Raw genomic sequence first — 24,741 nt, 5'->3', positions numbered from 1 at the left:
TGCTCTATGAGCCTGCCCAACTCTTTAAGAACTTCAGGGGAGGGCTTTCTCTCTGTCCCACCACCATCACAGCTGAATTTGGTGAGGACATGGGAGAGAGCTTTTTTGGTCCTTGTTCCTAAGGTACATCTACACTTTAGAAATAAAGCAATTTGACACCATGTTTGCTGACATCGCACCATCCTACAGAATTCTGAAATTTGTTGTTTTGTGAAGCAGTAGCACTCTTTGGCAGAGAAGGTTAAAGACCTTGTAAAACTACAAACCTCATGATTCCACAGGATTCACAGCACTTTAAGTGGTGTCAAATTGCATTATTTCTACAGTGTAGATGTACTCTAAGTTATGTAAAATCCATGGAAAGGACATTTAGGTGGGTTACAGACCGCCATTTCGGATGTCCTCAGGATGTCCCAGTTTGAAAAAGGGGCGTCTCTTCTAGACGCCCCTACTCCTATTACGGACAGAGTCCGTAACAAATGGCGGTAGCCGTTCCACACGGCTGCCGCCATTTTGACGTAGCAGACGCTGTGCATCTGCATGTCGCGCAGTGGAAGTGACGCCGCGAGTGTGTGACTAGCGCCGCGCGGTGTCTCTTCCAGGCCGCAAGAAGGAGCGCGATATTCACGCTCCTTCTTGGCAGCGTCTGGGAACCGCGCCGTTTGGCTGCTGCGGTTCCCGGACGCTGCAACCGGCGGCGGCGGCAGACCGCTGCTTCTCGGCAGTCTGTAATGCACCTTAGTTAGTCCCCTGTCTCCTTTCTTTCCACCAGCTGTCAAATACCTTTTTATTTGGGCAGAGCTTTGGCTCTTAACCTGTTGGAACAGAACAGTCTTTTAAAGGGAATGTTGTTGTTTTTTATTCTTTTTACTATGTTTTAATGTGTTTTTAAAATAGTTCAGTTTAGTGTTTTAATAGAATTGTTTATCTAACAATTAATGTTTTAATTTTTTTTTCAAATTGGTTTTAGCTGTACTTTGTTTTAAATTGTTAGCCGCTTTGGGCCCTATGCTAGGAAAAAGGAGGGATATAAATAAAATAAAAAGAATAAGGACCAAGGACCACTGAGGGCATCTTGGCTAAGTCCTCCACCCAAAGAAACCTGGAATTCAGATTGTTTTCTCAATTAGGAATACACTCATCCCTCCACACTTGCTGCTTTGACTTTTGTGGATTTGATTATTCACAGATTTCATTAGTATGTTCTCTTTAGGAATCGCTAGGTCCTCCAGTGGAATAACCAAAAGTTGCAATGACAGACCTAGATATTCCTAGAGAGAGCACTCCACTAGGCATTTATAGCTTCTCCAGAGCAATTCTGTGGTCAAGGTTTGGCAGATGTTGACCACAGAATTGCACTGGAGGACCTAGAGATTCCTAGAGAGATGTTCTCTTAGGTAAAAACATAGTGTTTTTGTTATTTGCTGTTTTTCCACATTCACGGGGGTCCCTTGCCCCTAACCCCAGCAAATGTGGAGAGACAAGTGTACTTGCATTCCTAGGTCACATCAAAGGTGTGTACAAAAGTGTGTACGTAAATTTCTCTGAGAGCTGTCTTCTTATTATCTATCTCTACAGAACTCCTCAAACTGATCTTTAGCTTGTCCTGAATTGGAAAAAGCTGTTTTTTTGTTTTGTTTTAGCATGATGCTGAAGTAATCTCTAACATAAAAAATCTGGAATGGCTACAAACAAGACATATTTATCAAACCTAGAATACTGAAAGTAAATGTGTAGCAGATGAAATATGATTAAGACAAGAGTTATTTCTGAGAGGTTTTTTTTCTTCCACACTCAATTATTTTCACTAGAGGGAAGAAATCAGTTCAGCACCACCTCTGTCAAAAGGAGCTGTAGTAGATATGTATTCCCAGAGGCCTCCCAGGCTGTTATCTGCAATCCTGCCACGAAGTCAAAGTGCTGTGCAGGAAGATCCTGATGGCTTAGTTGATTTAGCAGATATTAGTAGACAAAGGTAAGAACTAAAAACTCCACATACAAAAAGTTGTGCAGCTTTTTAAGGAAAACAGGTGACTCATGTATAAGTCTAGAAATTAGGTAAAAAAAATGGATCCAAAACACCTAAGTTGACTTATCCATGGGTCAATGTAGGTACTGTACTTTAACTCTCATTAAAAAAAAAAGGAACCATACCCTAGTGAAAGGCACGTGTGTCACCTGTCCTGGAATCACTGAACCATCTCTATGTTCTCATCCATCCAGCCTTTAGTAAGAGCACAAACAGTTATGCCTGCTGGAATTTTGCAAGTTCTTTTGCATTGTTTTCCTTTGCTTTACCCTTTACATCCTTTGTTAGATACCCCTAGGTTTACTCTTGACTTATCCATGGGCCATATCAAAATCCATACTTTTGGTCCGCAAACCTGCCCTCGATTTATACATAAGGTTGACTTATAGTCGAGTATACATGGTACCTGTTTTCCTTAACAATGAAGTAAAAGAAAACTGGTATGTTGTGTTCTCTTGCTCAGAACATTTAAGACTATGGAGTTGCAGGCTATAAGGTAAAGTGTGGGGGATTTGTGACACTTGAGAAGTTTTAAACATCATTACCAATCCAGTATGCCTAATGGTAAAAGATTCAAAATATATGGAGAGCCAGACCTAGGGCATATCTACACAAGGGGGGGGGGGAAACATACTCGCCCCATACCTGGTGTGATCAGTCCAGATAACATATAGCCAGTTCCACAGCAAAACTGCTTCTTTTAACCTTTAATCTTACTTAAGAAAACTTGCTAGTTACCCCAGAGCTTCCAGGAAATCCCAGAGTGACTATGGTGTTTTTGGAAGTGTGGACACCTGGATCAGGCTGGATTTGGATGGGTGGCAGCCATTGCCATTCTTTTAAAGGGCCTGTGCTACTTGTCACTCACTCTGACCACAGTCCCTTGTTGCAAAAAGTGCTGCCACTTCCTGCCACTGTCTTCCTGGATAAGCACCCCTTCCCAGCAGAGCTCCACTGTTGACATATTGCTTGCCTGCCATCAGAGCAAAGTGGCCAGCCATATGATCAACAATGAGGGGAGTTGCTCTACCCTCCCCCCCCCCTTGTTGATCTCATGGCTGTGCATCCTGTTCTGACATCACCAGAGGCTATGTTGCCAACAAGGCTCTTCTGCCAGGGAGTTCCTTTTGTGGTCATTGAGGTAGCAGCAGTGGCCCTGAGGAAGTCAAGGCACTGGTATTGATGTGCTGTTGGTCTGATCTGAACAACAAGGTGCTCTTGCTAACTGTGGGAAATTTAAACTGTGGTTTATAAACCTGAATGCACGAAGGTCAAGGTAGCACTCAGCACCTGAGAGCCTTGTTGGGGCACTTGGGCTCCAGTAGCTTCCCAAGAGTGATGACTGCACTTTTCCTATCATAGTTATCGTGAGCCTTGTCTATGATTAGCATGAACTGGATTTTCTGTTTAACAAGAATCTGAGATTTTGGTTTAACCTTAGTTTGCAATAAGGTTGCCCTTATGCCAGCAATTTCCTTTGACTGATTTAGGTTCAGGACAGGTGGCTTTGCCTCTTAAGATGGGTAGTGAAGGAGTAGCTAGTGAGAGGCTGGCTTCTGGTCTTATAGTTATGGTGTAAATAGAATTTGGAAATGTTACCTTTTGGGATTATAATCCTCAGAATTCATTAACCAGCACAGCCAATGGCTAGCTAGAATATTTTGGGAGTTGTCTAAAATATAACTTTTCCAAGCTATTAATACATACAAACTCACCCTGGCAAGGAAATGTACATTTGCTTTCTAGGCTGCTTCTTTAAACTTCTCAAAATGTTATTTTCATTAGGTTTAACAGTATATAAACAATTGCCCACCCACGCTGTAAGGACAGGGTTTGGAGACATTATGTGTTGGGGTTACAACTCCCAAAATCCATGCCGGCTAAGAAATTCTGGGAATTGAATTCCAAAGGGGAAATTTTCTTACTGTGAGGCACTGAGAAAGGATAGGGCTTCTGTGATTCCTGGTTTTTTTGCTCCTTTCCCGCTCACGTTGTCTGCCCTCTTTCCTTATCTGCTGTTTCCAACTGGACTCTAAGTTTGTCCCAAAACAGGTGAGGACAAAACTCAGCTCAAAATGTAGGACATTTAAGGTCCACCATTTTTCTTCAATGTCCTACATTTTGGGCTGAGTTTTGTCCTGCAGTTGTCCTACAGTTTGGTCTTGAATTTGTTCCACATTTTGTCCCTGGTAAAAGTGGACAATTATGGCAACCCTTTAGACCAGGTGTTTTTGACTCACGAAGCCCTTATTTCTATGGCCCTTAAGAGGCCTACCCCATGTTTTACTCGTTAATGGTGATTAGGAGTATATATAAGAATATATTCTTATTCTTTAATTTCATTCAATTTTTATTTCTTTCATTTTCCTGGAGTGGCTGTGGAGCACCTGGGAAGTGCATGCTAAGGGCTCCTCAGAAGACAGGTTGGGAACCCTTGTCTTAGACCTTTTAAAAGTAAAGGCATTGACTCCAGCAGGGGTGTTGCTACCAGTTGGGTAAAATGAAGGCATTTCTCCACCAAAATAAGTATTCTGCTCTACCATCAAATTTTCCTTCAATCCTCAAATTTCTAGCATTGCAGTAACTTACATCTTCAGTTGAACATTTAGAATTAGAATCTTGGCATCCAAAGAAAAGGAGCAGGCAAAGTGACTAAGGGAATAGAAATACAGCAAACATAAGAGTTCTCGATGTGAACAGTGTTCAATATCTCACTCTTGCTATGCTAGAAATTTGAGGATTATTAATAATAGGATTTATTTATATGCCGCCCAATCACTGGGAATCCAGGCCCCTTGGATTGGAGGAAAACTTTGTGAGGGACAACATTTTAGTTGGGAGAGCACTAGACTTATTTTGTCACCACTCCCTAGATTCCAGGCATAAATCTGAGGACCTTAATCATGAGCCCACTAGATATTTTTTGTCCCAAAGCATCTTTTACTTCCTCTGTAATATATTAAATAGATTCCTTTAGTACTTTTTGAATCTGTTTTTTCTTAACTGGTCAGACCAGCTACAGCATGCAGCAATGTGACTCACCTGACAGTATTTCCTGACAAAATGGATTATCTGAAGCCGCAACTAGATAGAAAATATACCTATGCAGAAGTAATCCCAGTGAGTACCATTTGGAGTTCTTTGATCTTTCAAAATGGTTTGGTGATAAGATGACTAAGGATGCATCTGTACTACATAAATAATCCAGTTTAACACTGTTTTAACTGCCATATCTCAATGCTGTAGAATTCTGGGAATTGTAGTTTGTTGTGGTACAGATGTTGAGCTCTCAGATAGACAAAACAAAATGTCTCACAAAACTACAGTTCCCAGAATTCCATAACATTGAGCCATAGCAATTAAAGAGGTATCAAACTGGATTATTTCTGCAGTGTGGATGGAGCCTAAAACAGTGTATTCCATATTAGTGTGCATGTAGTCTCGCTTCCAATTTGGGTTTACCCAGGGCAGATACACCAGAGCTTAACCTATGGCTGAAGTAAAATTGGGCCACCATTATCAAATATTACAATTTTTTCACCCATCAGTGGCCTTTGACCTTGGAGGTACATAAATTTTGCCACTTTCACCTCATGAGGCTGCCAGGGTTGCCCCTAACAGTAGGCAGAGTGAGCTGGCTGCTTCAGGTAGCAGACATTTGGTGTCATGAAAAGGCAATTTTTCTAGTTATTCACTTTGGTATTTGCATTGCTACAGATGGGGAGAGATGATTGTGAGATTTTCTGTTTCATGTGCCAAAATAACTTGGCTGTCTTTGGTTACTATGCATCTTCACTTGGCTGTGTTAGAGGAGGCACCATTTGCTACTCTGCTTCAGGGAACAAAATAACCTGGGTTGGCCTGCAAACTACATAATACAAGCAGCCCTCCATATCCACTGATTTTTTTATCCATCGATTCAAACATCCATGGCTTGAAAATATTTAAAAAAATATACATTCCAAAAAGCAAACCTTGATTTTGCCATTTTATGTAAGGGGCACCATTTTACTATGCCATTGTATTTAATGGGACTTGAACATCCATGGATTTTGGTATCCACGGAGGGAGGGGGGTCCTGAAACCAAATCCCAATGGATACCAAGGGTTTATCGCAGTTTCAGAAAGAGCTTTCCAATTATGGGCCATAATTACCATACAAATTATATACTTAAACATGATGTATGTTACATTCAAAACAAATGGAAGTTTGTTTTGAAAAGAAAAGAAGGTTCCTTAAGCCTGATAGCAAGAACTAGGGTGAGAACAGAAGGAGAGGAAGTATGAGAAAGTCATGTGCAACAGATCACTCCCCCGTCCTTATCCCGTCTTTGACTGTGATCTCGTGAAAGGCTTCCATATCGCAGAGCTATTGTCACATTATTAAAGCAGCATTGCATTAATGCAAACTCTTGTTAATGCAAAATGCTGGACAATGCCGCTTCAATGATGAGACAATGATGGGATCTGCGTGGTGTTTGAAAGTCTTTTGTGCAATCGAGGTCAATCATGCTTTTTGGATGGGATAATGTCAGGATAAGTGCAATGGCATATGAAAATCTTCTTGCAATCATGCTATGAGAATGGGACAAGGACGTTTCATCCCTCTTTGATCATCTCCAGTGTATAAAATTAGAAATGAAATGGTGTATCTAAGAACATAATGAAAAGAAATTAGTGGAGATAATCCATTTGGCCTTGTCTACATTGGTGATATACATTGGTAAGTTCCCCTCACACCCACTGTGTCTTGCTTACACAACACAGGTCCATAAACCCTGAATCAGATGTGGACTGTCTTCATGATGCCTTCGCCTGATTCATGGCTTCTTCCCCCAATCCATGGGGGAATAATTCACCATTTGCTTAGGTTTGGGGTGGGGGAAGAGTTTAGCATCAGCAGCATCTGCCTTTTTACTTACGGTCCCCATTCATCTCCCAGTGCTGCCTCTGTAGACACAAATCACTCTGAAGTCAAAATGAGATGCCCAGTGTTGACAGCATGGCTGGGTGCTTTGTTCTGACCTCAGCAGTGGTGCTGAGCAACAAATGGGAACTACAGTACATGAGAAGGCAGCTGCCATAGTCACTGGGAAAGAAAAACCCACACGATAAGAAGGAATTTGGTGGGAATTCAGGGCCAGGATACTCCAGGACAGTCCAGAGTATTCTGGTAAGGGTAGATGAGTCATTGGTTTGCTTGACTGCCCTCCTACTTTTTTTTCCTGGAAGAGAAGAGAAACAACAGTACTTTCAAAGCTATTCACATCTGTGATTAAATGAAACAACAATCTTTGTTCAACATGGCTTTCTGTTGTCTAGGGTAAAACATCACCAGACATTTCTGAACTAGGAAGTTCTACAATGGAGAGGATGCTACAGTCCCTTAATACAGAAAACAGAGCAGGCTACGTCTTCACAGACTTTTGTGAAAAGTCAGGAAATATGGTACAGGGATTTTCTTATCATTCATTATATGGATTTGATTTGTTCTTTTGCCTTTTCCTTAGCGAAGGACAGTCTGCCCACAATGTCCGGCTCTGAGATGTACTCAGAGCCTGGCACAAGGAGGATACCTGGTTTTGTAGAAAGAAATGAGACATCTTCAGACCCCAGTATTTGGAAAGTAACTGCCTTTGATGAGCTGTGTGTAAAGCTCTGTTATGTCTCTCCAAAACATTTGAGTGAAGCAGTGAGAGGGGAAGACAAATTCACCATTCCTAATGCTCTGCTGCTGCAGGTGTAGGGATGGAAAAAATATACAAAAATGTTTGAAAAACATGCGTTTGAGTGTTGAGAAACTGATGAAAAGAATCTTGGGTTCATGAGAATCTTCGCAGTTTGGGACTTACTCTGTGCAAAATTCACAAAGCAGGTGGCTGTTTTGCACAGAAAAAATATTTTCTATGTGGAAAATAATGTTTCCACACAGAATTATTTCTGCACTGAAATATTATTTTTCACATGTGCAAAACAACCATGTGTGAGTTTTGTGCAGAATACTGTAAGTCCCAAATTGTGAATAACCTTTCAAAACTATGTGGTTTTCAAAGACTTTTTTTCACCAAGAAGAAAATTGACAGTTGTGTTTGAAATAAGTTTTATGTTTAAGATCAAGTGATCAGAACTCATCCAGTTAATTGCAGATTTACTGACAGAGTATCTTCTTTATTTCATATGCAGTCCAGTTTTTATAGTCAAAATTTACATTTGTCTCCAGTCTGGCTGGCACAAATGTTCAAACACAACTGTCTAAACTGATGGAACTGATGCTTGTTTAACATTTCAAAGTAAAAATGCTTGATTTTATTTCAAAAGAAGATGAGTGTCTGAGGTAATGGGGTCTGTGAAATGCTTTTGTCCCTCTGGAAGTATTTAGCTCTGTGCAACAGCACCAAGCTGTAGTGAAGGATGGTTGAAAGGCATATAATAATAAAAAAATGGTAACAATAGTCAGGATAGAAACATTTAATGACCTCAGCAATTGCTTGAAAAGCACTGTCCTAGCACTGCATCAATTTTAGATGCACATTGTGAACCCCTAGCTTAATAGCAACCAAATGTGGTTAATCTTCAAATGTTAACTATAACATTAACAATTTTAATAGCCAATTATATGGAAAGGATACAATAAAAGATAGAGCATGCATTACAGTGGCAGTGGCTTCACATGTGCTGCCAGTATAGAACGCATGATTCAAACCATTCTAAATTAGGTGTGATTTATGGTGACCCCAAGGAACTGAGGAGTTTCTATCTCCAGAAATTTAAAGCTATATATATATTTTAATGAAAAATTGAGTAGTAATGCCTTCACTTTCCTTCTGCTATCACTAGGTATGGAAGAACAGCACGTACTTCTGGTTTGACTTGCAGGATTATCATCAACTTTTCTACCAAGAAACCCTCCATCCTTTTAAACTCTGCAAGCAAGCTCAAGTAAGTCATAAATAAGACTTCTTCCAAGTGTCCATAGCCCCAAGGAAAATTGTTCTGAGGTCATGATCAACAAATAAAACTTTGAATAGTTACTATGGGGTAAGACAGATGATCTAAATGTTAGTCAGGCATGGCTTTTACTGAAGACTGTCTCTGGATTCCAGGCATTTGGTTCATTTTGTATAATCCATCTGCAGTTGCTTGATTGCTTGTGGTGCTTATTATATGGAAATAGAACCCTCTTTTATTTTTGTATATATTGACATTACTGGGTTTTTGGGTCTAGAAAGCATGACTGTAACTGTAATGAAAGCTCAGTGTGTGGACCTACATTCGTTTACATCCACTTACCCTCCCACATTTCACAGATTAAAACCAGGATACATGTGGCCATACAATATCATGGTGTTGTCAAGGTAGCAAAAAGTATTAATGAGGAACAATGGACAAGCTAGGAAAGGCTGCAGCAGTTTGCTTTTGTCTAAACTTCTAGAAAGGGCAAGATTCTGCCATCTCCTCTCCCTCCCTACTGAATTAATTGAATGCACACTACTTTTGTACTTTGATTTCAGTTTGCAACAACTAAAGTAAGCTGAAGACAAGTGGGGCTGGGGGAGTGGGAAGGGAGAGGTAAACTGGGATGTTTTTAAGAGAACTGAAAAAAGTGGGACAACAGAGACTTAATCAGGACTGTTCCTGCCAAATCAGGACAGTTGGACAGTCTGCATCCATCTTCGTTTGACTGACTGTTGGTCACAACCAGCATAAAGTTGTAGCTCAAGATTTAAATATAAAAGTCAATATGAAATTTGGAAATATTTGTAGGAGGCTAGTATGGAACTGTTAATGTGTTTCAGTTAATGTAGTTTAAAATGGCCTTATGGTAATGATACAGGCTTTAATCCAGTTCCTGGTTCCAACTAAAATAAATCCGTTGTCCCAGTAAGATTTACTTGCTATTCAGCTATTGATTCACTGGATCTGTTCAAGAGAACTAGCAATTGCACTGAGGCCACAGTTTCCCATATGGATGTTGGGGGGAAAAACCCACTACCCCATTATTTTCCTTCTTGCTGGGGATGTAATGAAAAAGCAGATTTGATACAGCTGTATTTCCTAAATACAAAGATTCAAGCACTATGGGCTGAAACAGACAGTCCTTTTGCGCTGCCATCCAGGTGGCTTTTCATGACCTGGAAGTCGTCTTCAATCTGCCTAGCCACTCACATGTGGTCCAGCTTCCGGGTGCTCTGGAAATGCAACGTTTACATGCTGCATGCTGCCAGAGCGTCATGAAGCTATCTTCGGCCCTCTGTCTTAAAGAAGATTGAACTAATGATTAGAAAGGAACGCTGGTTCTAATTTTCAATTCATACTTCGTTAGTTTTATATATTGCCAACTCGATGTTTTCTTTTCCAAACCATTTCTCTCCAAAACCCACATAAATTTAGAGGGTCTTTTGGAGAAGGGCTTGTATTTTGGTTACTATACAGCACAAAGAAGTATGTGCAAAGACTAAAATAATAATTAATATATTTCTTTCAGTTGAGGGTTGTTTCCATTATTTTAGCAAATTAGACAAATGAAATTTGTACGTTTGAAATTCAGCTTGCAAATTTCAGTTTCAGAATTTCAAAAGTAGAACAGTTCAGACACTCTGGATTTAAAGACTGAAATTTCCGTTTTAAAAGTTTGGATGAGTTTCAAATACTGTGGGGAATGTATGGATCATGACTCCTATTGTGATTATTCACATTTTAGCACCAAAACTTGAGCATTAGGGGCAAAATAGACCACCCTGAAGAGGTGGCTTAAAACTGCCCCTGAGAGAGCCAGGTTGGAGCTACGGCAACCGCACACTGTGGCCCCAATCCAACTTTTTGCCAGCCCAAAAAGAAGTAGCAAAATGCTGCTCCTTCTTGAGCTAGCAAAAAGTCGGCTTTTTCCTCCCCGCCACAGCTTTATGGTGCTCCTGTAGCATGCTGCGTGTAAATGCCATGCCGCAAGAATACCATGAAGCCAGCTCACATGTGGGCAGCCCGGCAGCTTCCAGGAGGCTTCAGGGTATGCATCATAAGTACACCATGCCCTCAAGCCACCAGGAAGCTGGCATTTTGAGCCGATCTCTTTCAGCTCTTAATGCTAAAATAAATAAAAATTGTCTTTAATGTTATGGAATATTTGAACATACAAATACAAAGGATTTTCAGTTTGGGGAGGTAATTAAAATGTTAGAACACTATTTAAATTGAACACCTGGTTCCCCTAATGTGAGGGGATGCTTTTGCAGTTCTTTGTTTTGACTACCCTATACAGGTATACCATACTGTATTTAACAAAGCCTCTAAGAAGTCCCTTTTCATAAAGTATTTTCATGTTTCCCTATTTCCCTCCTTTTCTTCTGTCTAAATTGAAGTGTTTTAATAGCAGCAACATTGAGAGGATGGTGTAAGAGGGTTGTAGAAACACAGAGGTTATTCACACGATGAAAATAATCCTGGAATGAATTTGGGATGAATCTTTGTTGTTCACATGCATTCCAAATGCACCTGATTAAGTTGGGGGGGGGGGGGGAGGGCTGACAAAAATCCTGTTTACCTCAGGATAATCTGTATCAGGTTTTTTTCTAAGTTTTTACAAAAGATTCACATTATCAGTTGTGTGAACCACAATGCAAATAGACTCAAAGAGACTTAGGATAAAACTCCCCATGCCTTTAATGGGCATTTGCATCATCGACAGCCCATGTGATCAAGAATGCACCAGCCTTTCCCCCACATAACAGACACCGCTGGAGAGAGAAAAAAGGGAAAGACAGGGGCAAAAGGGGGAAAGAAAAGGGATGCCAACCCACATCTGTTGGGCTGAGAGGTGCTGGTGAGTGCAGGGACAACAGAAGGGTGCCCCCACGTGTGAGCAACTGAACTCTCAGAGATGCAGAGTGATATGGTTCCTGGACAGTTATGAGTCCATGGTGTAAATAACAAACTCGGAAAGTGTTAGTGAGGTTATTCGCATCATTCTGGTAAAAAAAATGATATGTGATTGAGGCCACAGATTTTGCGTGAGGGATTGAGCAACATGTCTGCAAGAATCAATGCAATAAAGCTTGTTCTGGGAAAGACTGGGATTCTACTCTTGCCTGTCTGTAGGAATATCTTACAATAGCTACTGTAAATAGCACCTACTCCAGAATCCATTACTGAGCATTCATGAAGAGCAAAGCAGGGAGAAAAGAGGGATACAGATAGGTCTGCTCACCAGTTACCCCAGCATTAAAAAAAAAAAAATAGGTATCTAGGCCAAAATGGAAATCATGAGGAAAGTGGAGGCTGGTGAAAGAAAGAAAAATCCATCTCCCAATACAATTTGGATGATGCTTCAAGTAGTCTTTAGAAGCTTCCAAATGTTTTTATTTGCTTGTAAATGGCTTATTTGACCTGCTTCCTTCATTTCACATGTGCATATTGTTAGTTTTGAGTAAACATTTGCTGAAATGTGGCAAGCTGCTCTTTTTGTGGTGAAGGTACGTATCCATGTTATTTCTGCCTCTACAACCAAATTTGCTGTTAAAGAAGAAACGCCTAGGAACACATCTGCTTTGTTAACCGAGGAAACCTGAATAATTTGCTGTCATCAGCAAATTTCACTATCTCACAGCTCACCCTACAACTCCAAATCATAGATGAGGGAGCTGAAAAATAAGGTGTGGTTGAGAAGTTGGATTTTGAAGTTCTGGCCAATTACTGGGGAACTTAGACCCTGCTAGGATTTTTGCAAAGAATGTGGGGTGAGGTTGCCTTTTAGATGCACTTCTTATGAGCAAGGGTGCATCCTTTATAAATGAGTAATGCATTAGCTGCTTAGAGCAATTGATGGCCAAAATAGATAAAGGTTGTAATTATTGATGTTCCAGCAGGCAAGAAGGGGGAGTTTGTTTTTCCTATGTTGATGCACTGACAAAAATCACTCCTTTACATTTGGAGGAAATCTCTTACTAATACATATATGCCTGTGTTCTCTCTTTCTTTCATTAACTTATCTATATCCTGCTTTTCTCCTAATATTCTGGTACAACATTATTAAAATGTACTAAACTGCAATAAACTACCCATGTTTTCCAGCGTATAAGACAATTGGGCATATAAGATGACCCCCAACTTTTCCAGTTGAAATATAGAATTTGGGATATACTCACCATATAAGACTACTCCTCTTCTAATGCACACCAAATAAAAATTAAAAAAACATCAGATTTGATTTCAATATGGTAATTTTAATTCAAATAACATGTAGGTACTTAGCAGGAAACCTTGTTGTATACAAAGCCTGCTTGGATTGGTCAGCTCTCCCTGCATGCCCAGCCCTCCCTGTCTCCAAGACGATCAGAGCGGTAGCTGCTTTCATACTATCATTGCATATGGTGGGGATGTGGCCGCGGCCGTTTTTGAGCTCCCCCCACCATATGCGGCGACTGCAGATTCTCCAGTCCGGCTCAGAAGTTTCAGCACCTGCCCTATAAGATGACACCTGGTGTATAAGACGACCCCCAACTTTTGAGAAGATTTTCCTGGGTTAAAAAGTAGTCTTATATGCCAGAAAATATAGTATTAATAGAGAGCCAGCATGCTATAATGGTTTGAATGTTGGACCAGGACACTGGGGGACCTGGAACTGAATCCCTGCTTGGCTGTGGAAACCCACTGGGTGACCTTAGGCAAATGACACCCTCTGAGTCTCAGAGGAACCCCCTCTGAACAAATTCTGCCAAGAAAAGCACTTGATAAACAAGGAACAAACTATTAATATAAAGTCGAAGGCTTTCATGGCCGGCATCTATGGTTTTTTGGGTTTTTCGGGCTATGTGGCCATGTTCTAGAAGACTTTATTCCTGATGTTTCGCCAGCATCTGTGGCTGGCATCTTCAGGGAGGATGCCAACCACAGATGCGGGCGGTAAGTCAGGAATAAACTCATATAGAACATGGCCACATAGCCTGAAAAAACCACAAAAAACTATTAATATAAAATTATACATTATTTTAAAACAATGCTTACAGCGCTCTAGAATACCATCTTAATAAAAACTGCCTCAATAAATACATTAAATCATGGAAGTTCCAGTCTGTTCATTTTGATCCATGTGGTTACAGCACATCTGCTTGAGTAAAAGCCCCTCTTTCTCTCCCCAAAGGATTATTCCTTCAATCCACTTTTGCACCATGGCTTTGTTTTTATTCCTAGTTTTAATAGTACAGAAGCAGTCCATAATGTCTATGGAAAACATCAAAATGTAAGCACATACCTCAGAGGAGCTCCACATTTTGCTTGAACTACTGAAATATTAGGCTATTTCTTGGCTGACGGAAAGGATATAAACATGAAAGAACCTGAATACTTTAGCTGCCACAGAAGCATCATTCCAGGTGCAAGATTTTGTTTCATGTTCTCCCAGGATTTGTTTCACTTGCCAGCTGCTGCTCAACCTGTGCCAATCAGAATGTAATATGCATTCTTGGGTTGTAATCCTATCTCCAATTGTGTGTGCATGTGTGTGTGTGTTTGCGTGCACCTTGAAGTCACCTGTAGACTTAATGGCAACCCCATGAATATCATAGCGTTTTCTTGGGTAAGGAATAATCAGAGGTGCTTTTGCCAGTTCATTCCTCTGAAATATAGCCTACACCACCTGGTATTCATTGGTGGTCTCCCATTCAAGTACTAACCAGGGTTGATCCTGTTTAGCTTCCAATATCAGATGGGATCTGGTGCCTTTAGGATACTTAGGCCCTATACACAGTTACCTGGGAGTAAGAACCATAAAAATCATTATGGCTGACATCTAAGTTGACATATGCAGAATTGTACTGTTAAGCATTTTAGTACTTTGAACTTACTTACTGTTGGTATAATTTTACATATTATATATTTATTGTTTGTATTTAGTCTGAACCTATAAAACAAATTGCCTAAGTATCATACGGTCCTTTTAAAACAGAACAACAATGCAACAGTAAAGCTAACAAAAAAAAAAAATTAAAATCAATAATACAAAATCCAGCATAGTAAAATACAATACAGCTCAAAGAGCTAACATCCAACCAATGACCACATGAACCAAAACTAATGTCATATGGATTTTAAAAAGTCTGGGGGAACAGAAAAATCTTGACATGGTGGAAAAATGAAGGCAATGTTGATGTCAAGCAAACCTTGTCTGAGAGAGAATTCCCCATCTGGGGCCCACTACTATTAAGTTCTTCTCTCTAGTAGCCAGCTTTTGAACGTCAGAATGAGGGATGCTTGGAAGGGCTGCTAGTCCTCCCATAGGCACATTAAAGTACAAATGGGCACAAGAAAAGAAAAATTCTGTTTCTCAAATTCCCAAGTCTTATAAGGCATTATTGGTGTTTAGGGGCAGCATCTAGTGTTCAAGGGCAGACTGTCGCTTTACTGAAATAATCCACATAGTTGTCATGGCTAGACACCATTGACAAATCTACCAGATCTGATTTAATTCTTTTTTTAAAAACCATATCATCTATATCAGAGCATCAGAGACATATATAGCAAGAAGTTAATTCTTAGTTAAATTTTGGTCAATAGGGCATGTTATAGAAATTGTTTGCTTGGAATGAGTATCATTAAACTCAGTGGAGATGCTTAACGTGGTCGACTACCCTGGCTGAAACTTAGTTATATGTAGAAGATGCCTTATTTCCTTTAGGCTGCAAACCTTTACTGCATTAACTGGACATAAAATTAATTAAAATTAATTAATTAAAATCAATCCGCCCTGCACACTTAGGTTCTCTGGAAAAAATTTACTGCAGCCAACAAAGACTAGGTTGGCTGCAGTTACCCAGAGGGCTTTTTAATCTGCTGCTCCCAAATTATGGAATGGCCTGTCAGAAGCGATCCGACACATCAACAATCTTGACAGCTTTAAAAAGGCTGTCAAGATAGATCTCTTCCAACAGGCCTTTCCTGAGTAATTGACATATTTGCTCCCTATGATATGATGTGATATGACATGGTCTACTTTAGCGACTCCCCTAAGATGTCCTGCCCCCTATCTTTGATTGTTTTAATTGATTTTAATGTATTTTTATTATTGTTATACAGTATTGGAATTATTGTACTGACTTGTTTTAATGAGGGGGGGGGAATGCGATTTTTATTGTATTGTATGCTTTTATCGCTGTAATGCCGCCTCAATCTTTTAGAAGAGGTGGGATAAAAATAATTTATTATTATTATTATTATTATTAATTGAACCTACTAAACTAGTGACCCGATTAAAAAAAAGACATAAGATTAGTTTAATGGGATTATTGTTGACAAACCCATGCTAATTCCTACTAATCGTTGTATTGCCATCAAGATACTTGCAGATGGACTCCTGTATATTCTGTTTTAATATTTCTCCTAGCACTGATGTCAGGCTAACTGACCTGTAGTCCCTGCAACTTCTTTTTTTGTCTTTTTTGAAGAGAGGGACAATGTTTGCTCATCTCTAGTCTTCTGGCACCTCACTTGTTCTCCAGGCCTTCTAAAACATGTTGGCAAGTGGTTCTGCTAGGATGCCAGGAGACATACTGGGACTTAGTCCTTGAGTAGACATGTATATAATTGTGTTCTTGTTCATTTTCCTCATTTTAATCTTATTACCAGGCTGGGCCTGGTGGTGACAGCAGAACATTGCACATAAGAATATAACTAGGAAATTGCAAAAAGCTATGTCTGCATCACCATTAAAACCAAATACATCAAAATGCAAGATGTGAAACTGTTCCATTAGCATAACTAACAGCCCAAATGTTACATTACAAATCAACACATGTGCAGCAACATTTGGTATCATTCTTGAATTTGCTTTTTATGGCTGCCTGTTTTTTCATTGGTGGTTGTTGTTTTTTTAAAAATTTTCATTGGAATAGATGAAACTCAAGCTGCATCCAATCAAGAAAAGAGGCTGCTTATGGTCACTGTGCTTTTCCAAACTCTGCCTTCACCACTGGAACAAAATTCATGTACAGTAATGTTTATTCTGATCATACCCATGACCAGATGAGGAGAATTGAATAACATATTGCTGTCACTTCATTACTATTTTTAACCATTTATTACCAGGCTGCTGTGAGTGTTTTGTAGTTTTCTTAGCACATGACAAGTAGCATTGCAAAGAGAGTTCAGCAGTCTGAAAATCCCTAGTTTCACATTTTTGTTCAAGCAATTTTCTATTATTTATTTAAGAAAACTTTATGACATTTTTCATTTAAAAAATTCTCCAAACAGACTACAATAAAAATATACACGATAAACCAAATAGTTTAAAATAATAAAACAAAAATTAAACAATAAAATAACCCATTAAAAACAATTTAGATATTGGGGCAACTGATTATACACAAAAGGCAGGAAAATGATCATGGAAAAGCCTGAGCAAACAAGCATGCTTTTATTTTCTTGATTGTGTTTGTTAGGATTATGGTTTAATGTATAGATTTGTAATTTGGCTTATTCTTAGGCATCTTGAAAGTTTTTAATGAAAGTTTGTCGTTGTTTTTGTGTGCCCTATGGTGAACCTATCACAGGGTTTTGGGGGGCTGAGAGTGTGTGACTCGCTGAACGTCACCCATTGAGTTTCTATGGCTGAGCAGGGAATCGAACCCTGATTTTCAGATTTGTAGTCTAATGTTCAAACCACTACATCATGCTGGCTGTGTTTAATGAAAGCTAGGGTATAGACATTTTAATAAATGAATTTATTGCTGTAACTGAAAAGAGTGCATTAGAATACCAAACCAAACTACCAATCTCAAGTTTCCATAGGATGATGCCATGATATCTAAAGGGGCATCAAACTGCTATAGCTGTGGAATGGCAATTTACTCCTATTGAAGTGTTGTTGATAGCCAGTAACAATCTAGTGATATGTTTCAATGGGAGCTAGGATGGCCTAGTAGAGCATCTTTCTTCTTCCCATTATACAAAAGGTGAAGATGAATGGATTGTGGGTGCATGTCAGGAACTCATTTTATCTTGGAACTGGTTTTGACTAGGATGACCTGCAACACTATAAATCTGATAGGGAACAAGAATCATTCTGAGTATTAATGCTGTGACCCATCTTATTATGCTCAACTTATCTATGTGTGTGTATATATTTGCATGGGCAACAGGCAGACTGTGGCTACATATGGACCACAAAGGTTGTTTCTGTGGCCCTTGACACCTCCAGAATCCCCAAACTGTCTTTATTCTGACCGCAAAAGCATTACAGTCAAATTTTAACTTTCACAGATTTAATTTTCACAAATTTCATTATTTCCAAATTTGCCATCAATAATGAAATGGGAATTTTGGAAGAGTTTAGCTGCCTATTATGGAAACGACACACAGAGACTAGAAAATGTGAAATCTAAAAAAAGAAAAAAGAAAAAACTCATTCATGTCAAGGGACTACCTTTTCCTTTTATACATCTTTCTTCACTGTCCAGCCTTCACAACCACACACAGAAGGCAGAAATAAGATTTTTTATTTGTTACTGGAGTACTGAAAATATGCGCTAAATGTTCTTGTTTTTTAGTATTTTTCATTTCTTCAATGCATTTCTATATATGCTTTATGATATACCAAAGATATGGTAATGCATTCCAGGGAGAGTTTCATTCTGTGTGTGTGTGTGTGTTGCAAAAGGAATGTGTGCGGTTACATGTAGTAAAATGCAAAATGTATTGGAAAAGGAAAACGACAAACACATGTGGAAATAAGCTCTGAAAAAATATGCTGTTTAGAGGTAGAAAAATGTAAGGCAGTTATGGGAAATATATTGTTCTTATATCAGAGATAATTTAAACAAAAACAATGATCATGATTCTGGGTGAGGGGATTAAATTGATTGAGAATAACACTGACAACCTGCACTTTCTCTGGATGCACAAATATAGATCCCAACTTTCTGACATTGCCTAATTTTCTGTCATTAGATGATATAACATGGCATCACTTTCCCATATACCGGTAATTCAAGTAGATGTACTGCTTAATTCTGGTCAAACTGTGATTCTTTGGATTTCAGAAATACGTACCTGAGGATAAGTTCTATCTTTAACTAAGCCAAATGCCTATTTGATTTTCTGGATTCATGACATTTATATCTAAATGCAGATCTGATCTGAGGGTATGAGAACTGTGGTCTCTGTTTTTTGCCTTTGTAAATTATATAAAGATGCAAACCATAAGCAGAGTTCACATCTGGAATTTGCTTTAGGCCCATCTCTAACTTCAGTACATTTTATATTATAGGGAAATATATAGAGACAATATAGGAAAATGCATTCTTTTACTGAAGTAAAAAAGAAATCACTGGATAAATGAAGTCTGATATGCTATTATAAGCGTGGTGACTTTTGTCTGAACTTTTCAGGCATTTACAGACACCCAGTTAAAACATACTTTTTCATGTAATGGACAACATCATACTCTAATTGTTTGGAGTCCTATCCAAAGGGCACTGGAAAGCTTTGTTGCTCTAGCAAGATTCTGGAAAGTACACATTGAGTGGGAAATGAAATGACCCTTAGTAGAGTGACTGCTGTTGAGAAAAAGAAAAAGAAAAAGAAAAGTCTAAATTAGAAATTGTTGCCATCATATGTTCAAACTAGATGGTAAGACATTTAAGCTGGAGGCAGCCAAAATTATCAAGGAGGAAAGGTGACCATGATTTAGGATTTTTAGCCTTGAAAAAGGCAGGGAAGGGCAGAAATATTAAGAGATATGTAAAAATTATGCATGATGTAGAGCAGGGGCAAGTAATTACATGGGGGCCAGGGACTAGTTTCCCTTTCTCCAGACCCTCTTCATGGACTCCATCTTCTCACAGCAACTCCCAAGATTTCTCACTATTGTCTTTGCTGGCTAGGACTCATGGCAGTTGCAGTCTAATACCATCTGGAGGGCCACACTTTTCCATTCTTGCCTTAAAATCTCTTACCTGTTTCTTGTCTTTCTTTGAATAACACACACAGTAACTGAAATTCTTAAGAATTCTGCCAGTTTGAGATTAGTGTGTACCCTCAGTGCATCAGAAATGCTAGGCCAACCTTTATGGTCAGCTTCATAGGTTCTTCCCTGACTAACTTAAGGGCCAGATGAATGGTAACTGAAGAGAAGATCTCTTCATTGGTGGCCCCCATCTTTATAATTCTTTTTCCAAAGAGATTTATGCAGTACTTAAATTGTTGTTATTTAGGCATAGGAAGCTACTGAATCAGGTTTCTCATTCATCTAAATTAATATTGTCCATACTTGAGTCTCTTTCCTGGCCCAACTTGGAGACATTGAGGATTTAACCAAGGGCTTTAAGTAGGTAAAAATTGTGCTTTGACCCTTTTCTGGAACAGCAAAAATGAAACACTTCTCCCTGCCCACACACCCAGCCCACATACCAAATATTATCTAATGCCATGATTCCAGTCTAGTCCATCTGCTACATGTGTTGTTGGTTTTTATTTTTAAAAGAGCACCTGTGCAAAGCTAACCATTGGAATAAGCTGATGTCATATACTTTGACATTTCACTAATGAAAACTGGGGCACATGTATCCAAGCAACATTACAATTACATTACTATGATGAAGATGGCAAAAGTAATTAATAAGGAATGAAACACAATCTAGGAGAGGCTGCATCAGTTTAGTCTTGCCTGAGCCCACTGAGAAGGCTGAATACCCCATCCTCTCCTACTCCTCCAATCATGTGCTTTCGTCTCCCTCACTGTATCGATGGAGTGCAAACTATAGTTGCATTTTGAACTCAGTTTGCACTAAATGACATTAACTGAAGAGTAAATGGCAAAGTGGGAGGAGAGGATAGAAACTGAAACATTATAAAAACAGTTGGGAATGTGGGATGGCAGGAGATTAATTGGGACTATTCCTGCCAAATCAGGACAGTTTGAGGGTATGTTATGTCAAGTTTGGCCTCAAAGGCCCTGGGGAGTCATTACTGGTCCGTGTACATAGCAAATATGGAGCTAGGTGGACCAGTAATCTGTCTCAGTGTTATGCCCCTTCTGCATTTGTGTCACTCAGACATATGTCACTCTAGTTAAGATACTTGTAGAAGGAACTAAACCTACTGCTTTAAACAGCCTCATGTATGAAAGAAAACATAATGGTTTCAGCATAACAAATGTAGGAGACACTCTTCTGTTCAACACATATTAAGGCTTATAGAATTGTTCTGTAGTTAAGGGGCATGCGAGAAGACAGTAATATGAAAAACATGATATTTGAGCCTCTAAAATAACATACTGGTGAGAAAACATTTCCAGCAAGGAAAACGTTTTTCTTTCTTTCATCCTTTCCTTTTCTCAGCTCTTATGTGTTGGTTTATGAGTCATAGGAGAGTAATCAATTTGGCCTTGAAGTTCCCCAGCTCAGTCTGAATAAAATGGCATATAAATGGCTTTATACATGTTATACTGTTTAATGTTTGTTCTGTTCTTTGCTAACGTAGCCTTTTACATGTGAAACATTAAAATGTGATGCAACTGTAATCTTACTTTTCTATACAGCTTCCAAGATTTGGTACCATTTGGTCTACTTAGAGCTGCTGCATCTGAAAATATCAATTTATTTTGCACTCAGGCAATTTGAAATATTTTGTCTAATAGCAAGTGAATTTCTATAGCACTTACAGATGTACTAAGCAGTTTACAAAGTATAAGCTAATTGCCCCTAACAAATTGAATGTGTTGTCTTTGAGGACTGCATCAATAAAAGTATAGTGTCTAGATCAAGGGAAGTAATAGTGCCACTCTATTCTGCCTTGGTCAGACCCCACCTGGAATATTGTGTCCAGTTCTGGGCACCACAATTCAAAAAGGACATTGAGAAACTAGAGCGTGTCCAAAGGAGGGCGACTAAAATGGTGAAGTGTCTGGAAACCATGTCCTATGAAGAATGACTTAGGGAGCTGGGGATGTTTAGCCTGGAGAAGAGAAGGTTAAGAGGTGATATGATAGCCCTGTTTAAATATTTGAAGAAATGTCATATTGAGGAGGGAGCCAGCATGTTTTCTTTTGCTCCAGAGAACAGGACACAGAGCAATGGATGCAAGCTCCAGGAAAAGAGGTTCCACCTCAACATTAGGAGGAACTTCCTGACAGTAAGGGCTGTTCAACTGTGTAACAGAGGCTGGATGGCCATCTGTTGGGCATGCTTTGATTATGATTTCCTGCATGGCAGCGGGTTGGACTGGATGGCCCTTGCGGTCTCTTCCAGCTCTATGATTCTGTGATTGCATAGGATAAATTTACTGCCATTTTTCATGCAAAGTGAATTTGCATTACCTTTGTTGAAATAAGTATTCCCCTTTAAAGAAGCTTTCCCAACTGGGTTCCCTCTCGATGTTTCAGTCAACAACTCAGAGATTCAACCCTTAGTCTTGCCAAAATTGCCAGATATCCTCTTTGTTGGGGAATTTGTTGGAGAATTTGTTGGGGAATTACTTTCTATTAATAGATAGCCTTCTTAATGCCTAGAAGATTCCTCTAAAGCAGTGGTTTCCAAACTTTTGTTCACCATATGATGCAGAATTCCTGACAGTTGGCTAGGAATTGAAGTTAAAAACATCTGGAGGACCAAAGTTTGCGAGCCACTGTCGTAAAAGAAATACCCCAGTTAAGCCTAAGGACAATATGATTCAGGAGAATGTTGAGTGGATAGGTTACAGTTTACAGAAGTGGTCAAAGATGCAAAGAGCTGCATTTTGGATATTGCAAGACAAGGATGGGCAATTACCCACAAATTGGGGTTACATTGCCTCCTACTGCAACTACTATGAGGGCATCTCCCACTGACAATGACAGACTTCCCAACTCTGTTTCTGCTATCAGCAGAAAGCTAGTAACTCTGTTGGGAAACATGGTATGTGGCACAAAAGCTGAGACAGTACTCTAAAAAAGTAACTCTTCTAAGACCTTACATGGGGAGTGCATGGCTTTTCCAGAAGAATTGCACACTCAGTAGTCCATCTGAGTGCATGTCTCTGTTGACAAGACAGAGCACATGCCATGTTTCCTGGGAAATACCAGCTGAGATACCAGCAGTGGTAGAATCTGTGATAGGAAGTTGTAAAATTATGGGGGCAGATACTGTATTTTGGAATCACTAACAATAGCAAATGTAGAGCCTGGTATTGAATGAAACAAGATGTTGTGAGTATGTCTTCAATAAATCTCCCCCCCTCCTTTTAGGGGGAAAAAAGAGCCAGTGTGGCATATTATTATTATTATTATTATTATTATTATTATCTTTTATTTATAAAGCGCTGTAAATTTACACAGCGTTGTACATACAATCTTTTAATTAGGCGGTTCCCTGCCCTCAGGCTAACAATCTAAAAAGACACGACACAAAAGGAGAAGGGAGTGGTGGAGGGGAAGGGGATGAGGGCCAGAAGTTCTTTGCTACCTCTGATACCTGGATCAGGGGAGATGGACTGGAGGGAGGGCTTGGCTTCTTAATGGATGGGTAAACTTCTTCCAGGGAGGCCTGTTGGCATAGTGGTTTGAGCATTGAACTATGACTCTGGAGACCAGGTTTCAAATCCCTGCTTTGCCACAGGGCAAGTCACACTCTCTCAGATTCAATGGGTGGCAATGGCAAACCTCCTCTGAAGAAACTTCCTAAGAATACCCTGTGATAGAGTTGCATTGGGGTCTCCATAAGTTGGAAATAACTTGAAAGCACACAACACATACATTTAGAAAAAAATATATTTACAGTGTCTATTAGGACAGAGGCATGCTAAGCAACTGCTGGCTTCTTTCCCCATTTACAACAGTTCCTTTATGCTAATTACATCGCTCCTTCTGCCAATATGGATATTGGGCTACAACAGGCTACTAAAAATGAGATATATTCAAAAATTGAGCCACCATTTGAAGATCTTTTTGACTCAGCAGAAGAATACATCCTTACTCTTCTCTTGGTTCCATGGAGGAAGATGGTGGAACAAGATAAAGAATCTTATAGGAAGGTAACTTAAGAACAATAGAAAAGCCATTGATAGTTTTATCTTCCATGAATTTGTCTAATCCCCTTTTAAAGCCATCCAGGTTGGTGGCCTTCCAGGGACGTAGCTAGGATTTTAGGAAGGGGGGCCGTCCAGACTAAGTGCCACCATTATAATGGGGCTTGGATGCGGCGGCACAGCAGCACACACCATTCATTTTTTCTAATGGAAGGGGGGGTCCAGACCCCAAGAACCCCCCCTTGGCTATGTCCCTGGGCCTTCCCTATATTCTGTGGATGTGAATCCCATAGTTTAATTCTGTTCTGTATGAAGGAGTACCCCTAAGTGAGAAGCATGTCCTACTCTAAGAAGAAATGTTTACTTTAGCTGTCTCAGCAAATCTCTTTGAATCATTTGCTCCAGAGGAAGCAACATTCATTGATATGCCTTCTAAACACCTGCCTTGTTATTGGCAAACCTTGCTTTTTTCTACCCACTGTCTCTGGCAGCCTGCCTCTCCTACCTCTTCATCTTTCTTCTCTATAATGTGCACTATGTGGATGACATAAGATATTATTTTTATTAGGTGGAGCTGGTGGAAGAAACTCGACAGCTGGAGTCAGTGTACTTTAGAAAGCTGCAGGCTTTGCATGAAAAGAGTATTTCCAAGAAGAGTGAGGTAAGACAAGCACCTATTAGCAAAAATAAACTCTTTATTTTTCCCTACCATCAGGAGGTTAACACTT

The 24,741-nt window shown here is 39.5% G+C and overlaps 1 protein-coding gene across 1 annotated transcript in view; it reads left to right on the top strand.

Moving 5' to 3' along the window:
- The window catches only part of RGS22 (regulator of G protein signaling 22), a 98,118-nt gene that overhangs the window by 41,382 nt on the left and 31,995 nt on the right, over positions 1-24,741 (top strand). The window contains exons 12-17 of the mRNA XM_042461186.1: positions 1,812-1,975; positions 5,041-5,149; positions 7,352-7,477; positions 8,867-8,968; positions 23,825-24,019; positions 24,582-24,674. Coding sequence (XP_042317120.1) covers positions 1,812-1,975; positions 5,041-5,149; positions 7,352-7,477; positions 8,867-8,968; positions 23,825-24,019; positions 24,582-24,674 — 789 coding nt within the window. The remainder of the gene's footprint in view (positions 1-1,811; positions 1,976-5,040; positions 5,150-7,351; positions 7,478-8,866; positions 8,969-23,824; positions 24,020-24,581; positions 24,675-24,741) is intronic.

This window comes from Sceloporus undulatus, chromosome 4 (assembly GCF_019175285.1).
Source record: "Sceloporus undulatus isolate JIND9_A2432 ecotype Alabama chromosome 4, SceUnd_v1.1, whole genome shotgun sequence".
Taxonomy (NCBI): domain Eukaryota; kingdom Metazoa; phylum Chordata; class Lepidosauria; order Squamata; family Phrynosomatidae; genus Sceloporus; species Sceloporus undulatus.
Note: the sequence above shows the minus strand (reverse complement) of the source record. Positions and strands in the feature narration are given on the sequence as shown.